The sequence below is a fragment of the Pollachius pollachius genome (genome assembly GCF_949987615.1).
Source record: "Pollachius pollachius genome assembly, chromosome: 20".
NCBI classification, from domain to species: Eukaryota; Metazoa; Chordata; class Actinopteri; order Gadiformes; family Gadidae; genus Pollachius; species Pollachius pollachius.
In genome coordinates, this window is record NC_136953.1 from 10,743,664 (window position 1) to 10,766,679 (window position 23,016).

General features: G+C 47.4%; 3 protein-coding genes across 3 annotated transcripts; 2 read left to right on the forward strand and 1 right to left on the reverse strand.

Annotated features, from left to right (window-relative positions):
* The first annotated feature begins 6,694 nt into the window (after positions 1–6,694).
* Positions 6,695–8,976, forward strand: LOC307091506 (uncharacterized protein). Its single transcript, XM_079758504.1, has 5 exons — positions 6,695–7,004; positions 7,389–7,595; positions 7,706–7,800; positions 7,922–8,046; positions 8,468–8,976. Exons 1-5 carry the CDS (start codon positions 6,858–6,860, stop codon positions 8,692–8,694), a joined length of 801 nt encoding a protein of 266 aa, XP_079614630.1. The 5' UTR covers positions 6,695–6,857; the 3' UTR covers positions 8,695–8,976.
* An 819-nt stretch (positions 8,977–9,795) lies between these two features.
* Positions 9,796–12,349, reverse strand: ing2 (inhibitor of growth family, member 2). Its single transcript, XM_079758409.1, has 2 exons — positions 12,090–12,349; positions 9,796–11,142 (listed from the first exon to the last, which is right to left on the reverse strand). Exons 1-2 carry the CDS (start codon positions 12,235–12,237, stop codon positions 10,433–10,435), a joined length of 858 nt encoding a protein of 285 aa, XP_079614535.1. The 5' UTR covers positions 12,238–12,349; the 3' UTR covers positions 9,796–10,432.
* A 2,080-nt stretch (positions 12,350–14,429) lies between these two features.
* cd68 (CD68 molecule) lies at positions 14,430–19,477 on the forward strand. Its single transcript, XM_079757627.1, has 6 exons — positions 14,430–14,575; positions 15,495–16,180; positions 16,678–16,803; positions 17,270–17,339; positions 17,814–17,984; positions 18,478–19,477. The coding sequence occupies exons 1-6, from the start codon at positions 14,527–14,529 to the stop codon at positions 18,615–18,617; spliced, it is 1,242 nt and encodes a 413-aa protein (XP_079613753.1). The 5' UTR covers positions 14,430–14,526; the 3' UTR covers positions 18,618–19,477.
* Positions 19,478–23,016: the final 3,539 nt, after the last annotated feature.

The following is a 23,016-nucleotide window of genomic DNA, read 5'->3' on the forward strand; positions in this document are numbered from 1 at the left end:
AGGATCAATGAAGTAGTATCTTCTCGTACCAACTCCTGACCTGAAGATGTGTCTATGTTTCATTTATACAGGTGACCCACTGAAGTTCAGCTACCTCCACGCCCTGCTGAGTCAGTGTGCCCACTCCTCTCTGCCAGTCCTGGTGCCCTCCTACACCTGCCTACTGCCCCCTGGTGGCCTCACACACCACCTCCTGGCAGGTGAACACCCCCAAGACTGTGGTTGGACATGAGTTTGAGACGGTTTAATTGTTAATAGTTCAACCGCTCTGCCCAAGAACACGGTACGCATCCCGTCCATTGTTTTGTGGTTTAGACACATCTCCCAATATCTAGTCTGAGTAAATGAGTTGGAGTATACAAGTCCATGGATTCCATCCATGTTTTTATCAACTCCAAACAAATTTGGATGAAAAAGTGACTGGGCAATGATCAGGGGCCAAAATTGACACCTAGCCACCAGCCAATGGCAGTTAAGATTCAACCATTTGGCATGTAAGAAATATCTGGCCACTGTTTGAAAACAATTGCTTGGCCAGTCGATTTTTCCACTCTGGCAGATGAAAGAAATTCTGATTGTTAATTCTGGACCCTGGCTATGATGAGTGAAATTGGTATCACGGACTGCGAAGGATTTGGCTCAGATACTTTGGCCCCCCTGTAGTCACTCCTGCACCCCTCCATCACAGGTCACTCGTCCCCCATCACGGCCCTGGGAGGGGGGCAGGGGGCCTCGGTGGCAGTCTCTTGCGCGGCGGACGGAGACATCCATCTATGGGACCTGGAGAAGAGGGGGGGGGTCAGAACCCTGGGGGGCGTGGGGGGCGTGGCGGCCGACCACCTGACCCTGGGATTGGACGACAGCGTGCTCGTCGTCTGCGCGGGACAGAGCCTGCAGGTCGAGAGTTTATTCTGATGTGTTTTTAAAAAGGTGCTGTAGGTGCGATTCTGGAGTTGTGAAGAGAGCAAGAGACTGTCCGCATCAAAATAACATCGCCAATTTCGGCTCATCACAAAGCTATGGTTTGGGGGAGTGATAACTTTTATATACACCCACATTTATGCTAACTGACACTGTCTTGTGACCATCCAGGTGAGAGAAATAGAAACTGGACGGGTCATGTACTCCGAGGAGGATTCGGTGGATGTTCCCATAGTGACCACCACGTGTGAGGGACAGCTGCTTGTGGCGTTCTACGACGGAAGTCGTCTTGTCAAGGTTGTGGTAGTGCCGTCGTAGGTTATTCAACACCATAGCTACTACTCCTACAATGCCTAGTACTACTACTGCTACTTTAACACAACCACTACTGCTACTTTAACATTACAACTACTGCTACTTTAACATTACCACTACTGCTACTTTAACATTACCACTACTGCTACTTTAACATTACCACTACTGCTACTTTAACATTACCACTACTGCTACTTCAACATTAGGAGTGGCTGCGCTGAGGGTGGCTTTGGGGTGACCGTGTGCTGCTCTTGTGTTCTCTAGGTGTTTGACCTGGCCGCCTCGTGCTCCCTGCTGTGCTGTTTCCACATGGAGCTGGAGGCCCAGGCCATTCACAAGGACCGCTCCATCGTCCTGTCCAGTAACTCCTTCAGGGATTATGTCCTCTTCGCCTACAGGTCAGAACAAAACCTGTTTGTGATCTGTGAGCAAGATACAATGAATGCACTTAATTTTCTTAACATTTAGTTGGCTCACAGAGTGAGCGCTTAAATTTGGGCACACACACAGACACACACACACACACACACACAACAAAGGTGTTCGGTCGGGATATGCTCCTTCACGCTAGCGCAGAGAAGTAAATAATAATAACGACCATGGCCTAGGTCAATCTTGCATCACCGCTAATCCAATGTTCCAATATTTACAATATGGGAGTTACAAGATTCCCCTCTGAGTGACCTTGTCCTTAAACCACACCAAACGCTTCCAACACCGTCATCCATTATTAATGGGAGAGCCTGCTTCTCCGGTGCCGGCCGTGTAACGCTGCACCCATGGGTTTTGTTTGGATTTGTTTGGGTGATGGCTTAATGGGACGCGGATGAAGGGGTGTGGCCAGCGACATCACGCGTGTCTCCATCTGATATGCACGATGCCGGGGGGTATTTAAGGAGGTACGCTACACTGCTCGAACCCCCTTTGTGTAGTGTAGCGTTAGTGTGTGTGTCCCGTGTAAAGCCTGGAACAACGTCAAACTGAGCTCATGGTACAGAAGGTGTCTCCACGTACACACCCCGAAATAATAATTTAAAATATGATGCTTGAATGTAGATAACGTTGAAGTCAAGCAAAGCCTTCCATCAGAACAAGTGATAACAATGACATGAACAATGAACTAATTCATTAATTGTTGTTAATTCATTAATTAACAACAATAAACAACAACAGTGCCATGTGGACAGTTTCCTACAAACTGCTACCCATCTCTGAGGTTTCGTTCGCCCGTTTGCAGAATGTGGTGTCAAACCCGGGCCTAACAGAGAGAGCTCTTCTTTAAGTCTTTCTTAATGAGTGACAGACCGGGGTTCAAAGCCACCAGCATGGAAATGATATTGCAAAGGCAGTCGAGAGGTGTTGATATCAAGACCGTGATCTCACGTGATCGTTACCCAAGCTGGTAATACTGGCCACCGCACACAGGTTTGGCTGGTCAGCAATTATGATCACCTCTTTATAAATATTAATTGGAACCAGGACACCGTATTAACTATAAATAATAAGGCCAACACATCTTGTTCCCTCTGGTCGTTTTATTATTTATAAGCAATACGTACCGTGTTCCATCTGTTCATTTATTATTTATCAGTAGGTTAATATAAGTCACATAATATTTACATATTCGTTTTTTTTTTTGTTTAATATAATACTAACTTTATATGAATAAAGTACAGTTATTGTGGGCTTATTATTAATATATATCATATTGGTGATAATGACCCTATCCAGCCTTCAAATGATAGCGTCACTTATCAGTCTCTCTCTCTCTCTCTCTCTCTCTCTCTCTCTCTCTCTCTATCTCTCTCTCTCTCTCTATGTCTCTCTCTCTCTATGTCCCTCTCTCCTGGGGGTCTCAGATCAGGGAGCCAGGCGGCTGTGCTCAGTGCCAGGGGAGGGCAGGTCAGTGCCGTGCTGTCGGCCCAGCACGCCGCCGCCTCCATACAGGCCGTGGACATGACCTCCCAGTACCTGCTCCTCTTCTGCAGGTCCTACCCCCCCCCCCCCACACACACACACATCCCTACCACTTCTGCGTCCGTCCCGATCCACCAACATGTGAAGCTGCGTTACGTATGAGTAAATCATGAGCATGAGTCATACGGGCAAGCTATGCTTTGAGGTCCGATACCACAGGACTGGTTTTCGTTGTATCCATGTCTGCGACTGTGATTGTTTTGCCGTTCGTTCCGTTTAAAATCAGACAGACATTCAATCTGTATTACCTTTCAACCTTGATTTGCTCAGGTTCTTATGATCAACAAACATGACCTTTAATTCTCAAGCGTTCTGATGTCTCAGTCTGTGACCATCGGTCGGGGGTAGTGTGAAACCATACATATACAGTATATACATCAAACAAATATCTGCTCGAGGTTTAGAAAATGTAACATTTACATCATAAACGACCCCTCGTTCTCGCGCTCTGACCGCACACCCATCAGGTACCCGTACAAGAGAGACGGCGAGATCCTCCACGTCGAGCTCTTCGGCGCCTCCTCCTTCCTGTACCTGCGCTCCATCCTCGGCTGCGGCCAGGACCCCGTCTCCCAGGTGGCCGTGACCCGCGCGGGGACGCACGCCGTGGGCTTCTGCCCGTCCGGCTGCACGGGCATCACCGAGGCGGTGACCTGGAACCTGGAGACCGAGGACCACAAGCACGTGGCCCGCCTGGCCGGAGCGCTGACCACGGGTCAGTGAACGCCCCGGTTTGCACGTCGGATGGCGCGCCGTATTCGTGGCGTACTCTTGGGGGAGTTCGGCTCGGTGCCGTCCAGGTGTGAGTGTGATTAGAGCCACAAGCCGTTTTGAAACGCTGCCTCTGCTGACATTACAAGTGGGCGTGTCCACCTAGCTGTATGACGGATAGATGAGCAACGTTTGCTACAGTCCATTGGGTGGGCTGGTAGACTGATCTGTCCAGCACATCTCTAGGTGGACACACCCACCTGTGATGTCAGAAGAGGCAGATTTTCAAAATGGCTTGTAACGGCTAATCACACGCACACCTGGTGGTATAATATGTTACCTTTAAATTGATATACTGGATAGGATGTTGCATACACATAATGAATATTTGCAACTATAGTTATACAGTGATGCAAAAGCTGGGATACTACACATTCAATTGAAATCTGAAAAGATGCGTTTGAAATTCGACCCTAGTATCTTTGTGTTTGCTGTGTCTGTCTGTCTGACATGCGGCCCACCTGAACCCAAAGGACTGTGTCGGAACCTGCGCTGCTGTGTGGGTGTGTGCGCTGGAGAGAGGTACCTGAGGCTGTGGGACTTCTCATCCCGGATCAACGACCAGAGCCTCACCTACAACGTGCACAAGCCCCGTAGCGACGGCACTAGGGAGATCGTTCACACGGGTGGACCCCCAAGGTGGGCGAAAAAGGCACACCCTCAGACAGACTGTAAAATAATGGTTATTCTTTCTTTTTGCTGAGTGCATAGCAAGATAGCAGAATACAACTAGTAGGAGAGCGGATATTGTGCTGCGATTGATTCTGGATGTCACCACAATTCGTGACCCTCCAACAGCCCACATGTCAGGGGACATTGGGCCACTGGTTTTGGACCAAAAACGAATCGTAGTCTGCATGCCCATCCCCTGCCAGGGTAGGGAACAGGAGAACTGACTTAGACACCGACACCACCTCTAACACAACAGCCATCCATCCCCCCCCGTCCCCTGCTCCCCTGCGCCCTAACTGGTCTGATCAGTCACTCCCTGCTGGCAGGTACGCGGTCTGCCATTCCCTGAGGACGGGTACTGTGTCCGTGTGGAACCTGGCCCGCCGCCGCCACCGCCGCCACGCGGGCCGTCCCGTCTGCCTGGAGCACAGCCTCTATGGGACCACCGACGTGGCGCTGACCCACGGCCTCAGGCTCTACATCCTGACGGACCGCGGCACCACCACCTCCACCGACACGCCCACGCCCGTGTTCCAGGTCAGCCGCGCGGCGTCCTGGCGTCCGCTTCACGTTTGTCCGTTTTGTCAGAGTTAGCGCGGAAAATGCCTCTCAAGACATGAACTAGCGAAGTAAGGGCTTGGGAACAACTTTTTAAATTCTTTCAGGGTAGGGAAACCCCCAAAATAAGTGTCGTAAAGTTGCTGGTGTTGTGTTTGACCAAAATGGATAAAGTTCTTAAATTGGGATATCGTTTGTGAAATACCAAAAGTTGAATTACTCTAAGTCTTTTTCTATTGGCTGCGCCCCCTTCACACTGGCTCCTAGGAAACCCAAATGTGGCTGTTACTTAACAACAGGGGTTCACTCAAACGTGTCTGTTTTCCAGACGCTCTTAATATACGATCTGGTGAAGAAGAGTTACCTGAGGAGGAAGACGGGGCTCTACGTGGTCCCCTGCCTGCAGCAGGAGTACAGCCTCCTGGAGGAGGGACGGGTGCTCCTGGGCCTGTCGGAGACCAGGTGAGACCAGGGACACACACGCACTCATGGCTGAGCTGGCAGGTGATACCGCACGTCAATTGGTAACAGGGAGATGCAATGAAAAACTCGGACGTTCTGTTGACATTTAAATCTCTTTTGTTAGAAAAGGTCAAAGGATTTGCGCACTACAAACGAGTGTGTAGCACTCATTTAGTTACGGAATTGCTTCTGATTCGTTTAATCGGCAATTACTAATTGCCTTATATAAGTCCATCAAACCAGGATTTCACTTACCCTTGTTTGAGTGGCAGGTGAAATCCTGTGGCTCATTGCAACCACAGCAATGGGTTTAGGACCCTCCTCCTCACCATCCACGCTGCCATCGCTGCGGATCTCATGCTGGGTGCGGCCCCCCTTTAAACCAGAAGGGTTTTCAGGAGGATGTGGGGCGTGTTGCAGGGATCACCTGATTCTGTGGGATCTGGAGTCCGGCTACATCAAGGAGCGGATCAAACCCTCCCGCAAGGAGTCCCTTCTCTCCGGCAGCGTCTCGGGAGAGCCACAGCCTCCGACCACGGCCACCAAAGAGAAAACAAGTTAGTGTGTTCAAAACGACACGACCCTCCATCAGCTATGAGCGGGGGAAGGTCTCTGTGAGATGATCTGTTCTGGTTGACGGCGCCTCCCTCTGGAGGAATTCGATTTTAGACCGCCTCAGACTTATTTCCAACCAATCGGGGCATCTCTTTCTCTGGTTCGGGGAATCCACCTGCCCTCTGAATCACGAGCTGTGCTGTGATTGAGTGTGCGGTTTGGCATTATCATTGCCATGCGAGCCGACGTCATGTTGTCACATTTGGGGTTCAATTGCGGAGGACAGCACACAGATTTGGACGGTCAGAGAAGCATCACCAGCATCAAACCACAGCGATCTGAAAGGAAGTGATTTATTTATCGAATTGATATGATTGATTGATGTAATTATCAATGTTTTCTCCTTTCTTTCATTGTCTTCACCGTTTTCTATTTTTTTCTCTGCTGTCACATAAATCCTCATCTAACTCCCTTCACTCATACCAAAAAAAATCCGTGCCGCACAGAATATTTAACGCATCTATTCGACTTCTAAAATGTTGAAATCTAATCCGTGCTATTTGTCGGCCACACAAAGTGACTCAGAATAGTGTGTGTGTCACACGGATGGTTCCCCTTCCTCAGTGATGCCGTGGGACTTCAGGACGGAGAGCCACTCCTCCAGGGGCAGACGGCTGGAGCGGGAGGCCCGGCGGGAGAGAGAGGAGCAGGGCCGGATCGACAGGGAGAAGTACAACGCCATCGACCAGTACCTCCTCAGCGGGGACAAGCAGGTTCACAGGCCGTTTCTAATCGGGCTAAGTTCACCCGGGACATTGTGGTGGTTAACGCTTTGGGAACTGAAAGTCTGTCGTCGTGTTTGATGCACAGCAACACTGCCGTGGGTACAAAGAAAAAAGGTTATGTAAATAATTGTAGCGATATTTATCTTTCCCTTCTCTTTGTTTCAACGTAATGGACTCAGTTGCCCATGACTTTCATTGGTTCATGCAATCAATAATTTCATATTTTTACGTTTTATTTCTATCACGAATTTCTCAATATCTTTTTCTCTCTTTTAGTGTTGTCAGCGCTTTCTGAAAGTTGCTATTTATTTCTCTCTTTAAAGTTGACATCGCTTTTTCTATGTTGCTATTTATCTCCTCCTCTTGCCCCAGGTGGTGCTGTGCTCCTACTTCGGCCACCACCTCAACGTCTTTGCCATGGCGTCCCAGCAGCACGTCCACACCCTGGAGGACAGGACGTCCCGGCTGAGCCTCCGGACGGCGGCGCTGACCCAGGCCGGCGGCTACCTGGTGCTGAGCAACTACAGTCAGACCCAGCGCGTCCCCTACGTCACTCTGTGGGACCTGCGGAAGGGCAACGTGAGTGGCCCCGGTTCTTTAAGTGAAGATCAAGCCAGTCGTCTTCCTGGACAACAATGACATCTAGCGGCCAATCCTGGTATTGTTTTTTATATTGTTTTTTTCTTTAGGTGAGAAAGAGGATGAGGAACGAGCCTGGCGTTTGCTGTTTAGCGGTTACGGACAACGCCAGCAGAGTTGCCTTCGGGGTCGCAGATAGTAACAAGTAAAGTATATCCCATAACTTCCCCAAACAGTTACCAGTGAACGCATTATAATGCCAGGAGTTTTTCTTTGCATTTGACTGGTCTTTTGTTATGAGTAAACCACAGTGTGTCTGTCTGCAGACTGAAGGTATGGGACCCTTTCAAACGAAAACACAAGAGTATCTCTGGCTACGGGGACCTGAAGTTCAGCGTGTCGAGCCGGCTTCATATGACCGAGGGCGGAGCCAAAGCGTTTCTGCTTTCAGGTGAGAAAATGGGAAACGAAAGAGATAGTTAAAGGTCTCTGGCTAAGGTACGAAAATGTTATTTTCGTCATTCGGTGCTTTGGACAACAATTTATTAGATGGGTTTTATAAAATGTATAAGATAACTGTTATTGTGTCCATACCATGGTATTCATACAGCTATTTTGCACAAATTAAACACTTTAATTTCTTCCTCAATCTCACTTGAAATTCGGATAAACCAGAAGGAATAAGTGTAAATGTCAAACTCAAGCAATAAAAATAAATGTAAATTGTAAGGAATACCCACTGTTCTGGGCTAGGAGTGTTTAGAGATGACAATTGACCCTGGTTTTCAATAGGCAGTTCGAGATTAGAATTGACTTTGACTTTGATTGGGTTTGTGACTGAGTTTTCTTTTGTTTGTTCTTTAACCATCAAGACAAGATCAGCCTGTGGGATCTGGACCGTGGGAGTGTCTTGTCCGTGTTCTCACCCGACGCCCGCATCCAGTGTGTGTCACCTCTGGGTGGCGGGTTACTGCTGGGCCTCAGCCAGAGTCCGGCCCTCATCAGCCTCAGGCTGGCATCCCCGTCCGTCGCCACGGCAACCAGAGACGAAGGGGATCTGTTTGGAGAGTCCAGCAGCAGTGAAGACGAGGAACACTAAACTTTAAGGGCAGGTTTTAAAATATACATTTTAAGGTAAATACTCCTGACCACAGAAAGAAAAGGAGAAAAAAGATGGTTTGTAATGGGTACCACGACACCTTCAGTGGAAAAACACCTGGATGAAGACCTGTGCAGATTCAGGTGACAATTCTGCGGGCACAATTCACAGACAGCATCGCTGTCAGCCTTGTGCAAGACAAAATAGACACTGGCTCAGGTCAGACATTGGAGTCCCAATTCAAAGTGTTATTCGTATTTAGTTTAAGTTTAAGTAAGTTAAGCAGGGAACCAAAAGCCATGGTCCGTTGAGAACATGTGTTATGTATTTGTACAAGTATTTTATTAATATTATTTTCAATGTTAAACTGTGCAACTGTGACAAATCGTTTCTTTCAATTCTAATAAAGAATCCAGATTCTGAATGATGGAGTATACCATGCACTTGTTTGAATTTTTTAACTTGGGTGATGTTGGTGTAAAACGGTGCAAATACACTCACTTTGGACATGAAGATGGAGTGTTAGTGTTGTGGTGGGGCTGCTCAGACACATCTATGGCGGTCTTGGGACAGAAACTGCCGTAGTAGATTCGAGAGACCTCTTCAGTCAGTATACCAGAGAAAACCAGAAACATTCACTGTATGGAGCTAGTGCTTGGCTTTATGCTATTGGCCTAACGATCGCTCAGTAAAATGAGAAACACTCAAGGACCACAGCTTTGAGGTTAATCAGTTCAAAATAGGATGTGAAAGGCTCCATCTTGCCCTCTCCAAGCACCTGATTGTAGATTTGCACAAGGGAGTCATTCCTTCTTGTTTTTGATTACATCAGTAGTCTGGGTGTTTTAGACCATGGGGTCAAATGGGTCACTCACAATATTAGTGTTATTAGTAGTCGTAATTTAATAGTGTTGAAAAGACATTTGTAGCAATGGGATTGATTACAAATGAAAGCCAGGTGTGACTGCAAACGATGTAAACTAACTATGCAAAGGAAACTCGATGTTATCACCACCTTTGCCTGGTGGGGAAAGAAACAGTGAAACGTTTGCTTACTCGTCTGTTGAACTTTGTTTTAATGTGCTTATTTTTGTATATATATATATCATTATGTTGTACAAAAAAATGGTGAAATCAAGGGAGTGCTTAACAATACGAACGAGGTCCAAAGAGAGGACTAGAGCTCCTCCAGGGTCTTAATGCTGACCCCTCAGACACGTCAAACACAAACGCTTATTTTCCGAGAATCATGCGGGCCTCCGGCATCCTTGATCAGGCTGAGAGACGTTCAGAAGGGTTTCAATGGATTCAGGAATGACCCGTTCAGACGTTCCAATAAAAATAACTCATTAAAGACATGGAAAGACATTGCTTTGTATTAAACTAGAGTGTTTTCTACAACAATCGCAAACCAAAACAGATACACATTTTGCTCATTCACACTGAGAACCAGAATGTTTCACGGAACAATTCAAATAAAAAAACAAAACAAGGAAATGGCTGTCCCTGACTGAGGAAATGTCACAACAACAACAACAACACGATGACCGCTCCGTTGACTATAAAACCAAGCTATAGCCAGCGGTGACCACCAGTGATGTAACCGTACAACACTAACTAACAAGTCCTTTGACGGAGGGGGGGGGGGGGAGCACCAGTACATAAGAGTCCGGGTCTGTCCGGTCGGTCCCTCTAACGCACATTCACGGGGCCAAGGCAGGAAAGGAGCGCCGCCGAGCTACCTCGACCGTCGGTCCTTTCTGTTCTTGTCCAGGCTTTTGTCCATTGTCTTTTCGCTGTCCCCCCGGCACTTGGGACAGTACCACTTGCCCTTGGGCTTGTAGGTGAGGCCCACGCAGGAGAAGTGGAACCACTCGATGGGACACTGCTCGTTGTCACAGCCGATCATCTCGCCGTAGGAGACCTGCTCGCACAGGCAGTAGGTGGGCTCGTTGGGGTCGATGGCGAAGTCCACGGGCGACGCGTCGCGCTCCTGCTTGGCCTTGCGCTTCTTCTTCTTCCCCGACTTGGACTTCTTCTCGCGGGGCTGCGAGCTCGGGGGCTCGTCCACCGGGTCGTCCGCCAGCGAGCCGTTGGCCGAGTTGTGGCACGAGTCCCGGCTCTCGCTGTTGCGCTGGCGCCGGGGCCGGCGGGCGGACGACCGCTCGGGCGGCGCCGGGGGCTCCTGGGGACCGGAGCGCCTCTCGACTGCGGCGGGGGGCCGCTCCGACTCGGCGGGCTCCTGGAGGCACTGGGAGTGGCTGTCCATCTGCCGCGAGCGGTTCTCCACCAGCTCGGTCATCTGGGTGACCACGTGGATCTTCTCATCGCCTAGCTCCTGGCTGAGGATGAGCGCGCGCTGCAGCTGCCCCTGGAGCCGCTTGCGTTGGGCGGCGTCCTGCTCGCCCTTGTAGCGTTCAAACACGTCGTCGACCTCCTGGAGTACCTCTGCAAAAAAACACAACAAAACAAATGGATTTAACGTTTTAAAAAACACAATGCCAATTTCTTCTTTTTGCAAAACATACAGCAACATTGACTAGAAAATGAAGGGTAATGAGACAATAGAAAAGCAATTGGACTGTGTCTGTGTGTATGGCTGTCAGGATATTTCAGAGGCTCTCGTTCATGCGTGGAGCTCGGTCAGTGTGTATTCGCTGTAAACTCAGGGAGGAGGAAAATCTGCTCTTCCGCATTGAAAGGCGGGGCATACGTCTCCAGGAAGTGACGAATAACAAATGTTCATTGGATCGCCTCAAAGAAAAGAATAATCCGGCTGTACAGTCGATAGTCGACGTAGTTGAACGGAGAATAAAGCCTGACAAAATCGACAAAGTACATGTACATAAAACCGTGTAGTGGTCAAAGATGCCAGTACAAATGACCAGAGTGCATGCAAAATGGACTACAACTATCCTGCCTTCGACCACAAGCGTCCATGAACTGGGATGAACGCCCTCCGACAACCCGATTCATAAAATAAAATAACGCAAAACCATACGTGCAAAACATACAATTTCAGCACGCAATAACATAACGTTTCTTCGAGGGAGAAAGTTTGAAGGGCAACATGCTGCGTATATATACACATATACATCCTGAAAAACGATAACAACGCGAAAACAAATGGCTGTTCTGCACTGTCGCGTTCAAAACAAGTTGTTTACCGCCGTCGTTCTGGCTCTTATTTGCGGTAATTCAGTCCGTACATTGCCTATTTTTAACAGATAAAGTCAGTCAGAGCGATAGGCGAGCGGGGGTTCTGAGTGGCTGTGGGGTTTGCAAAATGGTTATACACAAGCCACACCATTTCTGCACATCGACTCAGAAGACGATTGCAAGTTAACACATCCAAACAGAAACATTGTGGTTGGTAGAATAGAGCAATGTCTTACCTTGATACTTTGAATCTATTTCGCGTAGCAGAGAAACATTTCTTTGTATGTCCAGAGGAAGGGACTCCACACATTCCAGATAATCCTCCACATAGTTGATCAATTGTTGGGATTTCTCCGCATTTGGATAGTGGTGGTGGCCTAACATCGTTCCTACGATGCATAGAGGCACTAGATTGATATATCAAGGAATCGAACAAATGTGGTGTTGAATGCTCTGCTTATCGACTTTCGTGCTTACTGGGCAGTTCCAAGCAGCAGTTCACTTCAAACAAAACTGACGCCACTGCGCATGTGCAAACATGTTCCTTTTATGGTAATGCACCGTTGTTGCCTGTTGTATCGTACAGTGGGCGTGGTCCCATGCCTCCTCGCATTATGATTGGTTTACAGATTTCCCGGGAAAATAACAACCAAACATATCCAACACAAGATGTACAGTGCAATGAATGATCGGACAGAATAATATAATGTAGGCCTAACCGTCCTAAGCAGAATTAACAGCTAATGTATTACTTCATTGCTAACAAGGCCGCTATGAGCGAATGCCAGCATGAGATATGAGGCCAACCTTTGTATTAGCCCAAAATGCTTTGCAAAGCGAGATAAACCCTTTTACACTTTAATGTGTTTGTGAGCTAAAACTTTGTGTATTGCAATTTTACGTTACCAGAAGCACGTGCATACAATGAATGTGTTTTAAAGTGATGGTAACTCTAATCCAGTATTCAAACAAGCTTACATCCTAAGAGTGTCAAAAGTAAATGAAAGCCTTATAGATTATATTTTGTCTTGGTCTGGTTCTGCTTTACTCACCATAAATGTGTTTCCTCTCCCTGCCTTTTGAGGATGGCAAAATAAAAACATTTAACTACGACGGTTCAATAGTATCAGAACGAAAGTTATAGTAGTAGAAAGAAAGAGAAGAAACGAGGGACGACTTAGAGGGAGGAAGGGAAGATATGATTAGTCTCAAATTAACCATAATATCGGTTAAAGACGTGTCTTTCTGGTATAGTCCCATGGCAGGGGAGTCGCTCGGCTCTGAGGTGGTTTAATTTAACACAAGCTATATTTAGAAGTTTTTTTATGCACTCAGACACCTTATTTATATTAAAAGTGCTCGTCTACATAATCGACAATTTTTGTAAAATGAAGAATATTATTAGTAGTTGTAAGTAAATATTTACATTGCGCAGAAGACTTCCAAACTGCTATCATTAGATATTTATTGAGATGCTTAAGTTCGAGACTAGAGACACTTTTAAGATACAGCTCATGCAATGTAGTTGAATGACAAGCACTGTAACCGTTATCACAGAGGTGTGGACCAGGGCCATTTTGGTACTGAACGTATTTAATCTGACTGAAAAAGTTTCAGTTTGTTCTCCCCTTGGATTCTCCTCTTGTACATGTTTGGTACCGCTAGCAGGACCTTTATTATGAAACGCGTTTGAACCGGATATGATACGACGATTTATAACTGGACCGAGGATGGTGATGAAATATAGCAGGGCATGAGGAATAAACTTACTTACCTAAAGTCACTCGCAGACATTACGCTTACTTAGTGTTTTATATAGAGAATACAATACATTACTGTACTGAAATGTAGGTTTAATAAAAAATGAATTGTGCAGGTTTGTAATAACAGTCGTAGTATTATGTGTTTCCATCAAAAGGCAGGAAACGCGCTATGCAGCGTGCGCATTTACGCAAGGGGGGGTGCATGTCTGTCGGGGGTCAGAAGAACTCGATCCAGCAGTTGTTCATGGGTTGGTCTGTGAGCGTGGTCTGTGTTTTTTTCACATCTTACAATGCCTCGCCATTTTCCTCCGTATACAATAAAGTTTTGCATTGTTACGTTCAGTTAAACGATCAGACAGCAAACCGTGATGGCCCCCTCACATTTATATTTATTTTGGATTATTTCCCCCCCATTTGTTACGACAAATCCATTTCAACAACAAGCCTTGGAATGTTTGTTTTTTTTAATATATAAAGACAAACAGCCGCCCAGCCACCCCTATAGACAAAAAAACTAAAACTCACATACTGTTCACAAATTGAGTTATAGGCTCACAAGTTGGGTGAGCGGTCATTTAGATATAGTTCGTGAGGGGTTAGGTCATCTATCTTGAGTTCGTCGTGGTCTGCACGGTATCTAACTAATCTTTGATCGAAGCCCCTTGGCGTACAGACTGAAGCAATGTTTGGTTTCATTCTCTGTTAAATGGCGGAATCAGGGTGTCCTATGACATGTTTGCTCAGCAAACGTTCACGTGAACCATAGGCCTATTTTAGTTTAGTTTCGTTTCCTGGATTTTACAAAGGCTCAGCACAGCCTGCTTCCACATTGAGTTGCGTGCAGTCTCTTGAGCGAGTCGTGTGTCACTTCACTCTCAGCAACGGTTAGTTGGCCTGATCTCCAGCCACCATGAAGTGCGGACTTTTTTTATTGGTTGTTGTGTGCACTGCTGCTTCGGGTAAGTTACGTTCACATTAAATAAAAACTTCTAAGTAAATTAGGATTGTATGGTGTTACACTTCTGTGAGGTCATTTTAATATAACCGTGTTCAGAGCTTATAATAATAGACCTATACGCTTGATTGACTGCATGTGGAGTAAGGCTCTTAGGAAATCACGCTACTCGACATTGGGCAGTTGATGTCGAGCAGGCATGAGACAGCTTGATGAGTTTGGTTGAAGGTGTTAGGTTTCGTAGTTTTCACACTAGCCAGGGTGACTTCCCGTTTCTGTTGACTTTAAAATGCTGAAAATAATCCTATCTGTTTGAAACGTGCGTGATGGCGTTTAGTGGGTTTCCTTTACTGATAAATAGGAATTCCAGGCTCAAATCTGTCATAAAGTCATACGTTCCACTTTTACTCGATGCTTTATGAAAGCATTTCAGAACGTGGGGTACGTGTACCCCTTGGGGTTGTTTGAGGAGGTGCAGGGGGTACTTGGTAAATGTCAAAAAGTTAACCTTTGTTGTTTTAATTTTGGAAATTAACGATTGTAAAATAATTCCACCTTCATAGAATTAGTCGAATCAGAATACTGCCACTTGTTGTGTGCGTTTTAAAGGGGGCTAATATTCCCAATGAAGGACCAAAAAATAAGTGAACGACAAGCCCAATGTGTCTCACTAAGCGAAGTATTTGTAACATCCATTCCATTTACGTATTCTTAAAAACATGACACTATTTAATAATTTCATCGTTTGGCCCTCCCTATTCAGAATATTTTGTGCTGGTGAAAAGGATAGGCTGGAAAAATATCTTAGAGGGTTACATTATTAAATATAGTTTGAGAACAATTTCTTTAAGACACAGAGCATACCGTTAGTTAAGCCTAAACCTAAGACACTTAACCTTAGGTAATTGCCTTATCTTACCCAGTTGCTGAGGACTTTATAAAAAGCAGCCCTCCTGCCCCGGAGATCGCTGAGTTCCAGTTCAGCACTCCTCAAGTGGGGACAGAAGAGTTGGCAAACACAATGGAGCAGAAGAATACAACTAAACGGCGCACCACAACACCAAAGCCAACCCCCACGACAACGGAAAAGACCACCACCACCACAACAACGGAAAAGGCCACCACCACGACAACGAAAAAGACCACCACCACGACAACGGAAAAGCCAACCACCACGACAACTTCAAAACCCACCACAACAACTTCAAAACCCACCACAACAACTTCAAAACCCACCACAACAACTTCAAAACCCACCACAACAACTTCAAAACCCACCACAACAACTTCAAAACCCACCACAACAACTTCAAAACCCACCACAACAACTTCAAAACCCAACACAACGACTGCAAAGCCCACCACAACAACTTCAAAACCCACCACAACAACTTCAAAACCCAACACAACAACTTCAAATCCCAACACAACGACTGCAAAGCCCACCACAACCACTAGGAATCCCACCACCACCACCACCGTCAAACCGGTGCCTCCCACACCAACACCTCCTGCCCCCTTGATCATGGGAAAATACAACATCACCAAAAACGGCTCCATGTGTCAGCTGGCTCACATGGCTTTACAGATCCGCCTAGTGTCTGACAAGGTAAAGTATCACACACTTTCTTTCTCAGCGATGTACCTAGCTCAACCCGCCCCAGGGATCCACTCTTGCCACTCGGGGCGGCTATCACTATCACTGAAAGACACACCTACAACTGCAAACTCCACCACAACCGCCATCAGACCTATGTCAACTCCGATACCTATCACTTCATGAGGGCAATTATGTCCTTTTCATTATAGTTTCACATTCATGTTCAGTTTACAGTGGTCACTTGGCATTTTAAGATATTATGTTGCCAAAGAAGCACCAACACAGACACAATTCAAACACTGTTAATGGATATCAGTCCAACACCAGGCTAAATATCGTACCGTAACAGAGAATAATCCTGAATCTGAAGTCTGCGACCAAGAGAGCCGTAATGTTCTGATGTTTCGGCAGAACCAACATTTAATAAGTTCTTAACCGCAATCCTACTTTCTGCTTCCTATTTGATACGTTATAAAAATAACCTGTTTCTCTCTTTCTACATCAAGGTCAACGGAACCTTTATTGTTCAGCCGAACCTGACGGATACAAGCTCTTCATCTTGTCAGGAAAAAAATACTGCCTCTCTTAACATTACCTTTGGGCAAGGGTTCATATTGTTCAAATATGAGAAGGTAACTATGGCCTATCAATAACGGAAATGAAGTCTTTAACAATGACAATAAATGTTGTATTAGTGGCAGATAACTTCTACTATTTTTAACCTTGATATTCTTACATTGATTGAAAGTGTGAAAAGGTTTTATTTTATTGCCAGGGTTAATCCAATAAAAGAACCCTTTAGTAATGTAGGAACTTTCATAAGGGAACTCTCCTTATAAGTTTAAGGTAGTGGTCATGTATTGCTGAGAATACTAGTCACTAACATGTGACAGGGAAACTTCCTGTCTGTGGCAAATGATTCAAAATACGTGCTATCTATCTGTGGTTGTGCATCACATTCCATGTGAGCTTTCTTGGTTCAAGACTTGACCATGATGACCAGATTTTTTTTTTTATTGCAATGTCAACATCCAGGTCTAAAAAAAAAGCTAAAAATTGACTCATTAACCCGTGTCTTCTTATCTGTTTTCTTTCTAGAACACCACCGGAAATAGCGTCTATGTGAAGGAATTGTCCTTCAACCTCTCGTACCCCTTCGGCACAGCAGGTAAGCAAACTCCACCTGCACCACCCTAAGCAGCATGTGACCAGAGTGCACCATGGAGTGAGGCTAGTGTCTGGCTGGTGTCTGTCGTAGTACTGGTGGCCTATGTTTGACATACTGTGTTCACAGCCAGTTAATGATTGACACAATGTCAGACTACATGTGATCGAGTTGAATCAGGAGGATCAGCTGTCGGCCCTTCGGGGTCCCGGTCGCTATGGCACAACGCTAACCGATATCAATGTGTGAGCTGAGAAACACACCCCAACTAAGTCCATTCACACTCACACAAAAAGTTCCCTTGCGGGTCTGACATATACTTTTTTTTGGGTTGCTATTAATAGATCCGATGCCACTCCCTGCTGAGCTCTGCTCGTTGTCAAGCAGACAAACGAGTCAGACACAATAATGGGATCAGACCATTAGACACTTTGCCACCAGGCTGTTGTTGACTGTGGTTTTCGGGGCCTCTTTCAGAAGTCAAGTACTCCCAGCGCAACCAGTCCCTGCATCTGTTCGCTGCCCAGGTGGGTCACTCCTACTCCTGCAGGAGCGAGTCCATCTACATGGGCAACGGACTCTACCTGGACGTCACTCAAGACCGGATGCAGGCCTTCAACTTCACCAAAAGCAATGAGTTTGGCGTTTGTACGTTTTCCAAATCGAAATCTTTCTCTTTTTGCACAAACGGTCGGGTACACTAGAGGAGCAGCAAGCAGACATAGCAGACATGTGAGCTTGCAGCAGGGTAGGTTTGAGGTGTCTACTTTGCAGCTTAACACCCTGGTTCTGAGGACACACAAATGAGGAAATGAGGACTGAGAAAGGAAATGATTTGTTTAAGTGTAAGGGAACAATAGTGTTTTATTATGAGTAATTGTTCGGGTTCCTTATTTACGTACCATCCTTATCTTACCTGCCCCCGTGAATCAGAATCGGAAAGGTTTTATGACAAGAAATACAGAGATTTATTTTGGTCCAACTGCAAAGATAAAAAAGCCGCATGAAATAAGGTGCAAAGGTGACAAAAACGCAAAAGATAAGACGACCACGAAAACAGCACCGCAAAAAAAAACAGTTAGAGAAAACAGGGGGAGGAGCTAGGATCTAACGTATGTGCGTTTCTCCCTGTGTGTTCCAGCCGACCCCTGCCCGGCGGACATCCCTACCTACAAGGTGGCTATCGCTGTGGGGGTCATCCTCCTGGTGCTCGTCATCATCGTGGTGGTGGCCTACGTAGTGGGCAGAAGAAGGAGATCCAACGGCTATCAGGCACTTTGAGCTTGACCCCGTCCGGAGTGGCTATGCTATATGCTATATCAAACTGCCCTGAACAAAGGCTACGCAATTATTATTATCTAATTGGCTACATTTGGTGTTGACTGTTGATGTCAGAATTGACGTGACTGCACAATTTATAAGCCAATTCGATTAAACCCCCTAAAACGAGTTGGGGTCGATAGTTAGACATAGTCCCAGAAGTTAGCGTGGCATATGTGTGTGATCTGTTCACTTTTTCGACAACATCGTGGATCATAACGTCCTAGTTTTTCTACAATGCTCCCCCCTAGTGGCATAATGGAGCATCATTACGTCCTCACCAATCACTGCTGGATGACCGAAATACGCAAACGCACACTCTGACACTGTTTCATCTATTTCAAAATGTCCAGCTGCAAATCTTTTTGAATGGTTGATTGTTTTGTCGTGTTAGAATGATGTGCTTTGATATCCAAAATAGAATCATATAATTTGAGCAGGGTCAACGTGCTTGGGATTAAAAAGGGAATAATGTAACGCATGGTTTGTGTTAAGGGAACATAATTTCTTGGCGAAACCTTTTTGCACTGAGATTAATGTTCATAACAAGCCAGTGTCTGAATGTAGCTTAATGTGAAAACGAATGTGCATCTGCTAATTCTGCCTGTATATTAGAATACTGTACAAATAACGAAACACATTATTATTTTAAAAGTGCAGTTTTGTTGCTATGTTATGTCCTAGATTTCATCTATGAGTCCAGCTTTTCACGAAATAAATCACTTTGGCTACTGGCCATTTTGTAATATGTCTTTCCCACTGATAAAGACCACTTATATACAGCCTCCCGTAATCATTTTTAATAAAAGTATTCAGTCTGATTGCCTGTCTGGTTTCTCTATCTGAAAAATGCATACACTGAAACACTTTTTCTGAATATTACCACCCACTTCCCCAACCCCCTCCAATCAAAGCCCGTCTATGGAGTGCCTTGGCACCCTATTGAGCCCCGTTCTATCGAACTTGGTTGCCGTTCCATTAGAATTCCATTGGGGATGATCGCTTGAGTGCAGGTTGAATGGGAGTCTATGGGGCTAGACGGCTAAGTATCTCTTTCACCTACTTGTCGTTCAAATATAGCGAACAAATCAAATTGCGCCATCTTAGGAGCTTCACGTGTAGCATAATAATAATAACAATAACTAATTAGATATTCTATTATATAGATACCTATATATTATTATTATTATTATTATTATTATTATTATTATTATTTCTATTATATTATATAGATAGTGAGCTCCGCGTCTGCAAACGGCAACAATCCCTTCTCCTCCATGCTGTGGTTCACTCTGACAGCTCATTGGTCAATGGGCAGCAGCTCATTTGCATTAAAGCTACAGACACCAGAAACAGCGCATTCTGAAGGGACTGAAACAGAGGGGAATACTATCCCCTAGTGGCCGGTGGTAAACTCTGCATCCCCCCCAGTCCGGAAAGCTATGAAGGGGATTAGGTTAACGGACTCAGTCCTGTATCCAATGGCCTGTCTCGGGCTCGTAGCGTCTGGGTGGCCTCCTCGGAACGGGGAACGGGGACATCCCGGGCCCCGAGACCAGAGGATGCCTCCCCAGGGGGCTCCAGCGGGGAGGTGTCCAAAGCCGTGTCACGGGGTCCAGCTGCTGCCTGTGGAACAACACCCTGGGGCATCACTGGCCCGGGGTGGACACGCAGGGGCTGGCAGTCCAGGGTCGCGGGTGGCGGCAACAGGGCAGTTGGCTGCTGTCGGGCGTAGGGGGTGGCTGGAGTGTAGCCGCATAGGAATCACCGGTTGCGCAAAGTCAGACGCCCCGACCCGTCAACTCTAACCCGATACTGATCGTGACCCAGTGACTCCACCACGACCCCTGACCCCTGACCTGTCCCACTGGCGGCCTTCATAATCAAAGAAGTCAGCAAACACCGCCTCGAATTGGGTGAAGGTGGTGAGGATGGTAGGAGGGCGTGGCTGCCTGTGACGGAGCATTGCGGTTACAGTCCGAACATCCATACCTGGTGGCTCGGATGTCCCTCGACATCCCGGGCCAGAAGACTATGGCACGGGCGTGCTGCTCCATCACAGAAGCTCCTTGTTGGGCGGCATGGAGGTGCCGAAGGACTCGTTCACGGAGGGACAGTGTCATTAACAGGGTCATTAACATCAACCCTACCCTCATGCTCGATCAGATACTGAAGGTGGCCGAGGCACGCGTCGGCTGCCGTCTCTCGTGCGAGAAGGGACCATGAGATGGCTCCTAAGTGCTGATTCTACGGCGTCAGGTATGCTTGGCGATCCAAATGAGAGGCCGTTTGCAGAGCACGAGAGGGAAGGATGCTTCGAAGTCGCATCAGTGGCATGGTTGCTCTTGCCAGGCAGGTACAAAAATATCAAAGCGCCATGGGAGGGTACGCTGCCTGAGTCTGAACAGGCGTGAGCCTGCGGTTGCCGAAGATCTTCACAAGGGGCTTATGGTCGGTGACTACGACGAGGTTGCCACATCCTTGTGTGAAATACCGTGTCTGCTCCAGGCACCAGGCCAAGGCCAGGGCCTTTCCTTCGATGGCCGCATAGCGTTGCTCCGCCGAGGATAAGAACCTATACCGGCGAGGGTTAGCCGCCATCCTCCTTGGCAACAGTCAGGTATGCCAGAAGTGCAGCTACAATGTTGTAAGTAGCCAATGCCACGCCTGGACCAGTCAGGGCGGAGGCAGGTGCGCCTCTGCATGTCGTAGATCTCCACACCCTCACGGATGGCCCCAATTATGGCTTGTTTGGACGCTTGGAAGGCTTCCTCCAGTTCAGGGGACCACGAGAATTTGCAGCGTGGGCTGAGGAATGGCCTGAATAGCGCCATAGAGTCGCGCAACTGGGCGTAGTTCGCCACCTGGTTGACAAGGCCAAACCAGCTTCTGATATCTGTTGTGGAGTCCGGGGTGGGGAAGTCCCGGATGGCGTCCAAGTACTTCGGGAGTGGCTCTATGGTAGTGTCTGACACCCTGAACCCAGCAAAATCGACGCTCCTCTCCGCAAATTGAAACTTATCTGGGTTCAATACAATGCCCGACCGGCCGACACGTGTCAGGAAGTCGATGGTCCTCCATCAGTGATGCTCTAGGTCAGTGTCATAGTGGACAGTGTCATCCACACAACGTTCTTTGCGCTCGAAGTCCGAGAGGACAGCGTCAAAACGACGGTTGTAGCCGTCCCCAGATGACAAGAAACCTTGCGGTGCCCCGGTGTAGCGCCAGCGGCTGAAGGGCGTGATAAAGGTGGTCAGACGACGATCCGATACACGCAGGGGCGCACTATGGTAGCCGTTCAAGGCGTCCGTGACGGTTTTCCAGGTTTCCCCCGGGATGCGACGTGTGAGGTGGAATGGGGATTCAGTGGCGAAGGTTTAACGTTGGCAGAACATGTTTAGAGGTGAGAGGTCCACGGTCCACGTGCTTCCTTGTTACTACCATACAATTGCACCATGTCACTGGTTCGCCGTATGGCACACGTTCAATGACTCCAAGGGCTTCGTCCCGAAGGAGGTCGTCGTAGACTCTTTGCTGCCAGTGCAGAGGCACAATGGCCTCAGTGTGGCATGCCTTTGGCGTGGCTGCTGGGTCCACGTGCATCTCGATGGGTGGCCCCTCCATGCAAGGCAAAGCTTGATGAGGGCTAGTGTCGAATGTAGATGAGGCGTATCTCTCTAGTAGCCAATCTCTCATCCGACCGTTGTTCTCCGGTGTGCAGGGGAACGGCATTGCCTGAGGCCGTGGTGGAGGGGCTGTACGCTTGGGGCTTGAGCACTGAGCGTCCTGGGGATTACTTTGTTCTTCGCAGCCAATGTAGGCAGACCTCGTAGCATTCACATACAAGGGCTTGATCGGTATATCAAGAGCGTCAGGGCCATTCTCGTCTCTGGGTCCTTCTCCACTGTTACTCGATGGGAAGTCCGCAGGGATGAGGCTGAGGTTAAGCAACGACTCGTAGGAGAGGAACATTGCCCGAACCGAGCTCCTCACGTACACCATCGAGCGGCAGGACGTAACACCACTGTCGCTGGGGTCTGTTGAGAGCCTAGCAAAGAATGCTCCCTCAATGGCTATGGGGGAGCGGTTGGCGGCTGACAGGCTAAGATTGACAGGACGCAGGTCATCACGAGATGACCTCGGTACGCAAGACACATGTGGCAACCGGAATGACGGCTAGTGAACGCATGGCAGCGATTAGATCCACCAGGGGTCCGGAGGCGATGTTGGGATTGGCTTTCAACATGCTGTCTCCAAGTTCAGGCCCAGCGCACTGAAATAACTGGAAAGGGGCGTGGGCAGCTCCTACGCCTGAGCCGGAGCGAATGACATCCCAGCAACGGATGAATACGTTCCATTC